At 36.2% G+C, this 13,891-nt stretch overlaps 1 protein-coding gene across 1 annotated transcript in view; it reads right to left on the bottom strand.

The window, feature by feature from the left end:
* LOC138709498 (juvenile hormone esterase-like) overlaps positions 1-13,891 on the bottom strand; it is a 37,927-nt gene that overhangs the window by 11,012 nt on the left and 13,024 nt on the right. Inside the window, exons 4-8 of the mRNA XM_069840306.1 lie at positions 12,406-12,591; positions 8,511-8,707; positions 7,127-7,304; positions 1,923-2,107; positions 1,537-1,678 (exon numbers count right to left, since the gene is read on the bottom strand). Of these exons, the coding sequence (XP_069696407.1) occupies positions 1,537-1,678; positions 1,923-2,107; positions 7,127-7,304; positions 8,511-8,707; positions 12,406-12,591 (888 nt within the window). The remainder of the gene's footprint in view (positions 1-1,536; positions 1,679-1,922; positions 2,108-7,126; positions 7,305-8,510; positions 8,708-12,405; positions 12,592-13,891) is intronic.

Raw genomic sequence — 13,891 nt, 5'->3', positions numbered from 1 at the left:
ACAACATGAAAGTAAATACCCTAGTGAAAGTTGGATAACTAATGTTAGTGTGACAATAATAAACATTGGTAAGAAATAGTTATAATAATAATAATAATAATAATAATAATAATAATAATAATAATAATAATAATAATAATAATAATAATAATAATTTAGATATTTATCCGTGATATATATAATCATTAAATATTGAGAAACCTGAAACAACTATTATTGTTAACAAGAATTGTTAGAAAAATATTTCGTTAGTCTATTCTTAAATTGGTTTGATGTCTGACAGTCCCTGACATTACTCGGTAGGGAATTCCAAAGTCGAGGAACAGCCACAGTGAAAGAAGATGAATATGAGGATGTTCGGTGGGAGGGAATGGATAATATTGAGGAGTGTTGTGATCGTGTGTCTGGGTTATGATGGGTGGATAAATTTTGAAAACGAGACGCAAGATAGACTGGAGTGGAGAAATGCAATATGTGAAGAGAAGGGAAAGACAGTGGATTTCCGTACGATCTTCTAGACGGAGCCAGGACAACATTTCGAGGGATGGTGTTACGTGATCAGCCCGGCGAATATTGCAGACGAAACGGACGCACATATTATGAACACGTTGTAGTCTCTGCGCCGAAGTAACGCTTAGGTCAGTAAGCAGAATATCACAGTAATCGAAGTGGGGCATCACGAGTGTTTGCACTAACATTTTTTTCATGGAAAAGGGTAGAAAATTCTTCAATCACCTAAACCAGTGGATTAATGAGAATACTTTTTTGCATGTTTCTGCAACTTGAATGTTCCAATTTAAAATTTTATCCATATAAATACCTAGACTCTTTACTGATTCACTGAACGGAATTTCGGTGCCGTATATTTTAATCGGGGACAAATTTGGTATGGTAATAGTGCTTCAGGCGGCCGGGTAGCTCAGTTCGTAGAGCAGCTGGCTACGGACCGAAAGGTCCGGGGTTCGATGGTTCGATCCCAGGTGGTGACAGGATTTTTTCTCGTTGCCAAACTTTCAGAACGGCCCCGAGGTTCACTCAGCCTCCTATAAAATTGAGTACCGGGTCTTTCCCGGGGGTAAAAGGCGGTCAGAGCGTGTTGCCGACCACACCACCTCATTCTAGTGCCGAGGTCATGGAAAGCATGGGGCTCTACCTCCATGCCCCCCCAAGTGCCTTCATGGCATGTTACTGGGATACCTTTACCTTTTTACCTTTTTAATAGTGCTTAACAAACGTGAATGGCCCACAATGATTGACTGATTTTTCTGGATTTAGTTTAAGTCGGAATTTCCGTGTCCATGTCCAGATTGAGTCCAGATCGAGTCCAGATCGTCATTAATTTTAGTTATGTACACCTTAGTCTCGCGATTGTTGGTCACCAGCTGCTACAGTCATGAATTTAATTGACTGTTTGTTATTGATGAATGAGCAATACGAGAAAAAAAATATATATTTTTTTGTCTACGGATTTTTCGTATATAAAGAGATTGTGACAGGACTTGTATACTACTTATTTTATTTTCAATGTTTTCTTACCATAGTTACCGTCCATGAAGAGCGTACTGTAGCTGTTTGTTCCACGGTAGTCAAAGTAGTAGTAATAAACAGGCGTGTCCTTCTGGGAATGAAGTTTTACTGCTTCATCAGTTCCAAACAATATGTACCCGTCTGTGTACATCTGGAATAAAATACAAAATGTTTTAAATACAGTATTTATTTCACTTTTTCATTATATGAAGTGCATAAATTAACATTCTACAAAAAGACTATAAGATCTTAAAATAAAACTCTTGACAGATATGGTGAAGCTTTGTTGATATCAGGGATGTTGAAAACATGTATTTTCAAACTTAGAAATTTATTTTATGAACTCAGCTACTGGAACATGAAAGTTTGTCTTCATTTGACGACGTTGTACTTACATCTCTAAAAGCAAATGCAGTTTCATTGCTGACTGGACGGTCCCCAAAGTAGAATTTTCTGATTTGCTGGGCAATTTTGTTCACATCTGATGGTGCAGCAGTCTCTCGGAAGAACATTGCCATGGACAGAATTTCATTGAATCGATGGTCGAAATCCTGGACTAAGGTAGCATTTCGAAATATTCCTGGCAAATTTCAACAGATTATAGTTTTAATGAAGGCACTGTCTCGTAACATTATAGATGAACACTTTACGATATGGGTACCGTAACGTTTCATATTACAGTACGGGATTGGAAACCAGTCGAATATTGTTATTTGAAGTTACGATAAGTATATCGTACAATATTTTATCCACTTTGATAAAAATATTTTAAATAAAAGTAATTGTGTTATTTTTATTAGTTTTGAACATGTCTTTTGTGGAGAGGCGATTGTATTATTATTAGTTTCTTCCTGCGAGAGGCAATTCGTTTGTTTGTTTAATTAGTTTTGAACACGACAGTTTTTTGTTTAAAACAGAAGAGCAGCAATACTAGGAGAAATAAACAAACATTGTTTAAACGAGTTCAAACGAGGATTCAGATATTCAAAATGCTGCAAATTCTGCAATTGAAAGTATAGTACCATCGAAATTCCGCGTAAGATATGAAGTGGAATATGAAATATTTGAAGATTGGTGTTTCAAGAAAAATGTAAAAAGTGTGTCGAATGCTGGCATAAGCTGCATGTGAAAAGCCAAGTTCATTGTGAACGCACTATTCGATGATACGGAGTACATTATTTTTTAAAAAGAAGGTCAACATAAGTAGGTACGGTACATGCAATTGTACGCAAAAGGTGAAGGCTAACAAGCTAAGAAATCTAGTATGCCTTTGATAAAACGTTTTACGACATACATATCGTTAGGTAATAGCAGTATCATTACCGGAACCACTTCAGAATACCGCGTAAATATCATTTATGTCGTTATTGCACTGTTGAACTAATTATTTTTTTATTGGATTATTTTACGACGCTGTATCAACATCTAGGTTATTTAGCGTCTGAATGAAATGAAGGTGATAATGCCGGTGAAATGAGTCCGGGGTCCAGCACCGAAAGTTACTCAGCATTTGCTCGTATTGGGTTGAGGGAAAACTCCGGAAAAAACCTCAACCAGGTAACTTGCCCCGACCGGGATTCGAACCCGGGCCACCTGGTTTCGCGGCCAGACGCGCTGGCCGTTACTCCACAGGTGTGGACTGAATTATTTATTTTTGGTACAAGGAACATTCTTTTTATGTATTTATTTATTTACCCTTGTAACGTCAATAAGAAAACATGTGTTTTAATTATTTTTAATTGGCACATCATTGTATATAAGTACTTACACTTACGCGGTATTCTGAAGTATAGCGTCATTACTTAACTAGTTGCGTAATAGAAGTATCATTACCTAACTAGTTGCGTAATGAATGTGTATACAGCATTTTTATTACGGATGTAAAGTCCACATTATACACTCACAGTGGATAAAATAAAATGACAAATATTTGCATGAACGATAAGAAATTATATAATACAATAAAAGTAAATATACCCCTTCGCATGCTTTGTAGGTGCACAGGGATTCTAGATAATAGATTTTGGGTAATAGATAGGGGTGAATTATCGACGTAATTAAATTTAGTCAAGGGCTGAATTATCGACGTAATTAAATTTAGTCAATCAGAAAAAATAAATACTGGACTTAAAATAACTAAACACGCCCCAGTAATGTTATGGTGAAGAAATATTTGCCTTTTGAGTCTGTAGACATCCAATTCTCTCTGTTGCAATAGGCTAGACTTTTTTGATACTGCACTTTGTTATACATCAAGAGGTACAGGTATGCAGTGTACTAGAATAGCATGTAATTTTGTAGGTACCGCAGAAAATTTGTGAGCATACACATTGCAGATAGACTTGTCGGGAGTCCCGTATTATATGTTCTTTATATTGTATTTAAAAATCGTGTCCCGTATGAATGTCTAATGCGGTGTTAAAAATCCCGTATTTCGTCGTTTAATTACAGCCTTTAAAATTTTAACTTCACGCTATACGAGTTCACTGATTTTAGTGGTGTTTATTGTAAAACTACTAATAATATTAACTTAATGTAGAAGATTAAAGTAGGTACACTGCTGTTCAAAGATATCTGACCCCTACTAATCGATTGTGATCGATGGTTTGTTCGTGTAAGTGTGGCTTCTTTAGTTATCAGTTATATTAATAGATGGCGAAGGTAACAATCAGTGTGGCCAATAGTACATAATATACCCACGTTACAGAATTCAAATTTTCATCCTTCTCTAAAGATTGTAAAGAACATTAGACTTAGCGGGAAATCACTGATACTGCCAATTATGAGAATAATTTATACTTAATCTACATCAACACTTTTTTACCCGTTCCAAAAATAATGTCACTTTTGAAAAGCTAGCGGAGCTATTTCAATGTTTGTCAATTTGTTATATAACCTATGTTTGGTTCTGATTTATCCCGTGGTTAGGAAGTTCGCTTACACGATCAGCTAATCGTAAGTCAGATGTCTTTGAACGCCGGTGTACCTACATGTTACCTAATAAGTTTTGTGATTTCTTAATGCACGATATTGTAATAATATGTAGGCCTAATATAGAACAAAAAATTGGTATTAATTTTTTTAGAATAATTTGACTCAAGTTTTGAGAGTAATTTTGGGGGGTGAAGCACTAATAATTATGATAAAAGACCGTATCCCGAAATGTGCCGTATGATATTTTAAGGGGCTAAGTACAGCTTACAGCAGTAAAATTTTGGAAATATTCAACATTTTTTTCCTCCATTACTGTATCTTGTACAATAATGAAAATTAGTATGTGTAAAACACTGTCCTTCTGCTATGCGAAAAAAACATTTTTAGAATTAAAAAAAAATTATATATATATATATATATATATATATATATATATATATATATATTTTTCAAAATTCACAATGGTGGCAGTTCACTGTGCAGTGCTGAAGCGTTTCCCTCATAACTCAAAAACTATCCAACATTCTGTGATGCAATTTTTTGTGTGTATTTATGCATGTCATATCTACAATATGATGCAAAATCACTTCTCTATCTTTGATAGATTGTCTGATAAAAATTAATTCATTAAAAAATGGTCAAATATCAGTATTTTCTTCTAACACAAAATAAAAAAAAATATTTATTAAGGAATGTAGTTGAAAGAGCATTATATTGTAAACATGAGTTTCAGCAATAAAATAAAAGAGAGAGAACATGTAAAAAAAAGTTTGACTTAAGAGGAAAACGCTTCATCACTGCATAGTGAACTGCCACCATTTTGAATTTTGAAAAAATATATATAAATATTTTTATAATATAGCATAAAGGCAGTGTTTTACACATACCAATTTTCATTATTGTACAAGATACAGTAATGGAGAAAAAATGTTGAATATTTCCAAAAATTTTAGTGCTGTAAGCTGTACCTAACCCCTTAAATGTCTACACGTTGCAATATGGTCTGGATTAGAGATGAAGAATGAAACAAGTCCAAGCCTACAGCCACTGATATTGGCCGATTTTCCTATCTCCAAATTGCGACCTTAGCGAGTAATGGCTGACAAATTTTGCCTGAAGTCCTCTATCAGAGTTCTTTACGTGCCGTAAATCTACGACGAGGCACCCAGCTTTGCTTCCATCCCCGAGGAGCTCTTAATAACTGTGTCGTCCTCGACGGAGTTGAATCCGTGAAATTCGAATTTAGCGGCTATAGCATGATTCCGCTAGACCACAGAGGACAACTAAATTTAATATATACCAAAGATAACTGACGTCTTTGTTAAGTAAACTACATGCGCAGAAATGCTATTGCTGCGATTACATTGATATCAATGTATACAGGGTGTATCTAAATCGATGTCAAATATTTCGGGGACGTGTTCTTAACATCAAAACAATTTAAAAAAGTTAATAAGAACATGGGTCTGAAAACCATTCGTTAGGCAGTTATTAAAGGATTTGTCCCTTCATTGACCGCTGATTGTTTGGTGATTTTTTGTTTGTTTGTATTTTGTAGAGCAAAGAAATCAGAAGAAAATGTATTCTGTGAATGAACAGAACGGAATGATTTGCATCATTTAATTGATGATGTGCTTCTGGACGTCATCCAACGAATGTGTTTTAACACGATGCTGCTCCAGCTCATTTCAGTCTGATAGTTCGTAATTTTTTAAGGATCGATTTCCCCTAAAATGTATTGGTCGAAGGGGATTCATTGCATGGCCTGCTCGATCGCCTGATTTGAATCCAATGGATTTCTTCGTCTGGGGACATTTAAAGTAACTGGTTTATGCGATTCCTGTTGATATTCTGAGAGCGTATCCAAACTGAATTTCACGAAATACGAAACACTCCAGGAATTTTCAACAGAGTACGCCAGAGCATGTAACGCAGGTTTAGTGGATACATCGAATCAGGAGGAAGCCACTTCGAGCAATTTTTGTAACATTAAATTTTATATTGTAACTCTGAAATAAATTATTTTGAGACCAATGTTCATATGAACCTTTTGTAATGTTTTTGTGTTACGAACACATCCCCGAAATATTTGACACAAATTTAGATACACCCTGTATAGCAAATAATTAGCATTGTACTGCAGTGAAATAAAAGGTTATGATAACATTTAATATAAGCTATATAAAGGGCATCGTTAAGGAAGTGCGAAAGGATGTGCACGCATCTCTTCTCCACTCCCAACATTTTTCGTTTTCGGTTTGGAATTCAGTACTGAAAGCTCATGTGTTGGCAGTCTTGTAGACCTACTTATTATCCTAGATCATATATGTAACAGATAGCTCATCCCTATGTTAAAATCGGCAACACTTTGAAGAGAACAACCGCCAGGATCGCCACCCGTCCGCCGTAAACGAACACGAGATGTCAGTACAGTAGCTAATGCAATTCAAATGGGAATTATGACGTGACTCTTTATGAAACAACTAGATGGCAGCGTAGTAAACCTGACAAAAGTTGTTACTGTCAAAGCATATAAGGCCGAGCTATCTGGGTACATATGATCTAGGGTATTATGCAAAATGTTATGGGCGCTTGCACTCCTGATGTTTACGAGTGTAAGAATATGAATGTCACAACTTTTTCAGTTTTTACTAGTAGTCCTTACTTGAAACATCAATAGCTCCCTCTCCTGATGTAAGCCCCACCATCCAAGGTACCGGATGCTGGTTCGAAGCATTACGAATTGCTTCGCGCGTGTTAAAAGGCAGAAATGCTTCATCTCCCTCTCCTACTTCAGTTTCAAGCACCATGTTGAATGGCATCATGGGATCAAATTCCCATTCCTGTAATATAATAGAACCAAGTAACTTTTGTTATTGAAGATAATTGAAATCACACAATATATACGTTATATTATGTTCAGATTTAATTTTAGTATGAATGAAAACTATTCCCAAGAAACTAATTCGATTAATTAAAATGTGTCTCAGTGAAACGTACAGCAGAGTTCGTATAGGTCAGTTTCTGTCAGATGGGTTTCCAATTCACTGTGGGCTAAAGCAAGGAGATGCACTATCACCTTTACTTTTTAACTTTGCTCTAGAGTATGCCATTAGGAAATTCCAGGATAACACAGAGGGCTTGGAATTGAACGGGTTACATCAGCTGCTTGCCTATGCGGATGACGTGAATATGTTAGGAGAAAATCCACAAACGATTATGGAAAATACGGGAATTTTACTTGAAGCAAGCAAAGAGATAGGTTTGGAAGTAAATCCCGAAAAGACTAAGTATATGATTATGTCTCGTGACGAGAATATTGTACCAAATGGAAATATATAAATTGGACATTTATCTTTTGAAGCGGTGGAGAAGTTCAAATATCTTGGAGCAACAGTAACAAATATAAATGACACTCGGGAGGAAATTAAACACAGAATAAATATGGGAAATGTCTGTTATTATTCGGTTGAGAAGCTTTTATCATCCAGTCTGCTGTCAAAAAATCTGAAAGTTAGAATTTATAAAACAGTTATATTACCGATTGTTCTTTATGGTTGTGAAACTTGGACTCTCATTTTCAGAGAGGATTATAGGTTAAGGGTGTTTGAGAATAAGGTCCTTAGGAAAATATTTGGGGCTAAGAGAGATGAAGTTACAGGAGAATGGAGAAAGTTACACAACACAGAACTGCACGCATTGTATTCTTCACCTGACATAATTAGGAACATTAAATCCAGACGTTTGAGATTGGCAGGGCATGTAGCATGTATGGGCGAATCCAGAAATGCATATAGAGTGTTAGTTGGGAGGCCGAAGGGAGGCTAAGACGTAGATGGGAAGATAATATTAAAATGGATTTGAGGGAGATGGGATATGATGATAGAGAATGGATTAATCTTGCTCAGGATAGGGATCAATGGCGGACTTATGTGAGGGCGGCAATGAACCTCCGGGTTCCTTAAAAGCCAGTAAATAAGTAAGTAAGTATGAATGAAAACAAATATTGTTTCACGTGTGTAAATAAAAAGTTTATTCATAACACGTACCATAAATTCCTTGTCTGTCGAAGCAATATCTGCAGCATCTTTTTTCCTGAGACAAGACAGCAGTGCGCTGGTTGGTTCACTTGGACAGCGCAATAAGGAAGCCAGTTTTCTCGTGTGGTGTGTAGTGGAACCATTCGGAGCGAGAGCCCAATTCACAAATGCAGTCCCACTCTGAGAAATAGCTCGATGAAACAAACCTACAGTACATACCATTTAGAATAATTATACGTGAACAAACTATGTTGCTTTTTATTATTAAAATTTAACAGTAAAGTTATGGGTTTTGTCACGCAACGGCTCAGTTTCATGGCCTGCAACTAACTTGCAATCGATTTCCGACTGTGTAACTAATTGCAGCAAGTGTAATAGCTTCCATTTAAACAAATGCCCCGTAACTTCTTTGGAAATCAGTTGCATGCAATCAATTGCCTAGTGCAGCCGTGGCGAAAATGTGATTGTGCGCCGAGCCACTGTGTAACCTGCAACGTGCATAGCACCTATGGAGAGAGGCGGACACCCGAAGGGGAAGTGAAGCAACTGGCTGACTTATTAACGGATTTTCATTTTCCTTACGTCAAGCACTTAAATATAATTTTATACAGTATAAAGTTCCAAACTAATGTTTAGTACGTATAACGAAGAAAGAAATGAACAAGAAACATAGGACACATTATCACAACCTAAAATTAACTGTCTTCAGAATGTCTCTGCGACAGAGTTTCAAAATCAGGAATTATGTCACTTACTGCCAGTCGTAGTTGATCACGAAGGTATTTGTCTGTCAGTCGTGATCTAAATTTGGGTTTTACTATTTTCATTGCTGAAAATAATTTTTCACAAAGTACGTAAGTTGTGGCAAACATGGCTTCAACGGAGCACGCGAAAGAACGAAGCTTCGGATATTTATATTTTGGCAACGATTTGAAAAGTTCAACATTTGTCAAGGCCTTACATCTAGCTTTCATTTAACATCACATAGTAAATCTGTGAGTTTAAATTGAAGATCTAACTGCATTATACGTACATCTGCTGAAAAAGGATCGACGTACAGAGATAATAATAATAATAATAATAATAATAATAATAATAATAATAATAATAATACTTAACCTTTTAATGTTTCATGGGTGACATGTAGTATAATGCCGTTTTATGTTATAGGTGCTACAACCGTTTTCCTCGTAATACTTGTGTACAAATCATACATTTAATATTCTCATTATATTTTCAGCTAAACATGCGTCCTCCCATCCTGTTTTTGTAGAGGTACATGGTTTCGAGAGAGACATTGCGACGATACGCCACTCGCAGGTCAGAGACAAATACAAATGGAACGGAGTTTGACTCCAGTGAGTGAGAGGATGGGGTGGGGGGAGGTAGGAAGCAAGAGAAATGCGCATAGCTATCATTGCGAGCCACATTTTCGCCACGGCTGGCCTAGTGTAATTAAGCTTAGTTACTTGCAGGCCATGAAACTGCCCTTGCAACTTTTAGTTTCACGCAGCTCTTGCGGGTCATTGACCGAAATGATTAACGAACTGGGCTTGAAGCTGGTCTCCGGCATAAATTATATTGATCTATTCCCGTTTGGGTTGATTATAGGCAGCTATGTTTGGGGTTTTTTTTCTAAGTTTTCTCAAATGTGAGCAGAATGTCACCCTATGGCGAATTCTCAAATAGAAATGTGTATTTTTGATGAACTAGAAATGTAAATTATTATTAATTGTAACAAGACTAGATATATATTATTACGTATTTTGTTCGTTATTTTTACATGTACGGATAAATTATTTTATTTGAAAATTACGGAGAATGTAATTGCCAATTATTTTTTTTTACACAATGTTAATTGTTCATTGTATTTCTGATTCTAAGACCGTGGATCATTGGCACAAGTTTTTTATCACCCGACTATACATGTTTGTTTTGCTAGTTTGTTGAGGTTGAGAGCTGCGTCACTACAGTTCATTCGATAGGTACATAGTCCAAGCTCACACAACTTAACAGTTTTGGTACGAACTTCTTACCTCTGCTTGTAAGTCCTCTATAGGCTAGAGAAGCTCTGGATATAAGTATGTTATTTGGAATAGAAGTTGAATTAGCCAAGGAACATGTCTCTGAAATACTAAACAATAAACATCCTGTATATGTTTCATTAGCTTGACAGCTTGTAATCTTCAAATATAGAGAATACAGAATTTGTGGAAGAATGACTAAATACACTCAGGGACAAAAAACCGGACACTTCTATATTTGCTTGTATTTTGTTGCCAATTACTTCAAAATGAAACAAAACCCATTTAAACAAAATAATGTTTCATTTAGCACCTTATACGACAACATTTGAAAAAAATCTCTGATGAGAAAAGTTACAAAAAATTACAAAGGGCGTATAACTATGGCATCGTTTGGTCTAACTGTTTTTTCATTTTATGGTGCCTTAAACATTAAAAACTCTTTTTAGTAACGGGTATTACCCCTCTGGCTTGAATAACTGCATCCATACATCTTGGCATGCTCTCAATTTGGTTAGCAATGTCTTCTTGAGGAATAAGTTCCCATTCTTCGCCAAGTGCTCGCCTCAACTCTTGTAACGATTTTGGTCTCGGTCGTCTATTCTTAACTCACCGTCCCAGCATGTGCCACACGTGTTCAATTGGGTTCATGTCTGGACTCCTTGCTGGCCATGGAAGAACATGGATTAACATTTCTTGGAGATAATCTCCGACCCCATGGGCAATATGCGGCCGTGCATTATCATGCATTAAAACAAAATTATCGCCTACAAATTGGCCAAATGGCACAACATGATCAGCCAAACATTCATTTATATACCTATCAGCTGTTAGTCTTCCATTTTTAACAAAAACCAACGCTGTACGAGCATCCGTACACACTCCTGCCCAAACCATCACTCCACCACCTCCATACGGCACATTTTCAGAAATGCAACACTGTGAAAATCGTTCTCCCCTCCTTCTCCAAACTCTTTCACGTCCATCAGGTGAGCACAGATTGAAACGGGACTCATCGGTGAACAGAACACAGCTCCACTGTCCATTTTTCCAATCCCTGTGATCATTTGCAAAACGCAGTCGTTCAACTCGATGCATCCTGAGAAGTCTGGGACCAGTTGCAGGTCTACTTGATATCAGTACATTTGCTTTCAACCTCCTCCTAACTGTTTTGGCCGAAATTGGGCGTCCATGCATGTTAACAAATTGCTGGGCTACACTAGTAGCTGGCAGGTTGCGCTCCCTAAGAACTCTCAACATCATATACCTGTCTTCATTTGGATTTGTAGCTCTTGGACGACCCGAACCTGGTCTTCTGGTATATTCTAGGGTCTCTCTATACCGTTTTATGGCATCATGGGTTGTGCTTCTAGCCATATTCATAACATTTGCAATGTAACGTACACTGCGTCCATCATCGTAAAGGGCTGCAGCTCGAGCCACATCTTCAGGTCGCATCTTGTTTTAAGACAAATGTTACAACCCCACTTAAACTCAGAAAATGTAAAAATAAAGAAATAATGAATGATTACGATAATGAAGCACAAAATGGTTGAGACAAAATTGTTATAGCTGAGACTCCGAAAGCAAAATTGGAATATTTGGTTGTAATAGCTTGTTTATAAAACAAAAAACAATCAACAATGTATACACGTCTCCATAACAACAGATGGCTACCATAATATTGTATGAGAAGATAATGTTTTGCAAAATACCAGCAAATATTAAAGTGTTTTTGTCCCTGAGTGTATTTTCGAATAATTCGATTAGAAAATTGAAAGCTTTGAATTGAATAAAAAATTAAATGAGGAAGAAGGATATGGAAGAAACTGATACCAACACAGGAAAATAATGCTAGAGAATAATAAATGATTACTTACCGCGACTTGCAGGTGACAACATGAGGTAGTGAGCACTGGCCCCACCTGCGCTCTCTCCAAAAACTGTTACACTGTTTGGGTTGCCTCCAAACTTGGCTATGTTGTCTCGAACCCATCGCAGTGCTGCCACTTGATCCTTCATTCCATTGTTACCGGGGCACAAGGAATCTCCAGTGCTTAGAAATCCTGCAGCAATAATGGGATTTCGGTAATGTTGCAGATGAGAGTTGGTGACTTAAACAATTGACTGTTGCATGGCAATTACGAATCTTACCAACTTAGGCCTAATCAATAATGGAATTGCGCAATGTAATAGATCACCTATGTTAAGTTTCTTTTTTAAACATGGATTATTTAAGGGGAAAGGATGGTATTTTTTGGTGAAAAATGAGTAAATTTAAAAAAAAATTCTTTAAAATACACTGTGATATGTGTGGAATGCATAGCATAACATTTTGTGGATATTTGTGCCCTTATTGGATGTTGAGTCGCCATTTTTAAACTTCCTGCGTTATGGATTTTTAAATCACTTGCCCACTTTTATTGTTATTTCCGGTAAATTAAATTTTCGAAAACAATTTTTTTCTTCTTTAAAATACTCTTTGACATGTGTGGAATTCATTGCATAACATTTTGTGGGTATTTGTATCCTTATCGGATGTTGAGACGTCATTTTTAAACTTCCTGCGCTATGGATTTTTAAATCTTTGATCGGTTTCCAGTATCTTCATTTTTTTTTGCTACATTGCCAGACAGAAATGTATATAACGTGTGAACTATTAAAGATACATGTATGAAATTTAGAACACACATTCTTTAGACTATTAGGAAACTTTTCTCTGTAACAGAATTTTGTTAATTGATTTCATTTTAAAAATACGTCCATTTGTTTGCAAGAAAGGAAATCAGAAAATTGTTATTAAATTTTAATTGTTTATTTTACAAACGTAGGGACTAATATCAAAATTCTGTTACAGACAGTTTGTAGAACATGCTTTTGCAAATACATTGCAAAAAACTTTTTGAATATATCTTTAAAAACGGTTTAGATATATCGGTTTTAGTACAATCCTGCATTGGGTATATTTTTTTCAAATTTGGACCCCCAAATATTTTTTTTTTCAAAATATTTTTATTTGGTTGAGTTGCCACAGCTATGAGCTCTCTACATACAAAAAATTAATATTTTACACCAAATAGGAAAAAAGTTTTAAAAATACCATCCTCTCACCTTAACGACGTTGTTGCGTGGTTACACAGGGTCGGTGGAATTAATAGTATAGAGATGATATTTGGCGAAGATTGACCGTGAGTTGGGCACAAATTTCTAAAATAACTAGGTATTCAACCCAAGCGGGATTCGAAACTACGCCCGAACGCAATAGTAGAGCATGAGTCTAGTTCACTAACCCTTGAGCTAAGCTGATGACATGTTTAGTTTTTTTTTTTTTGAGGAGGGGGTTAGGGAAGGTAACTTAACAAATCC

This window comes from Periplaneta americana, chromosome 11, assembly GCF_040183065.1.
Source record: "Periplaneta americana isolate PAMFEO1 chromosome 11, P.americana_PAMFEO1_priV1, whole genome shotgun sequence".
Taxonomy (NCBI): Eukaryota; Metazoa; Arthropoda; class Insecta; order Blattodea; family Blattidae; genus Periplaneta; species Periplaneta americana.
The sequence above is the reverse complement of the archived record's forward strand: the minus strand, read 5'-3'. Positions and strand labels throughout refer to the sequence as shown.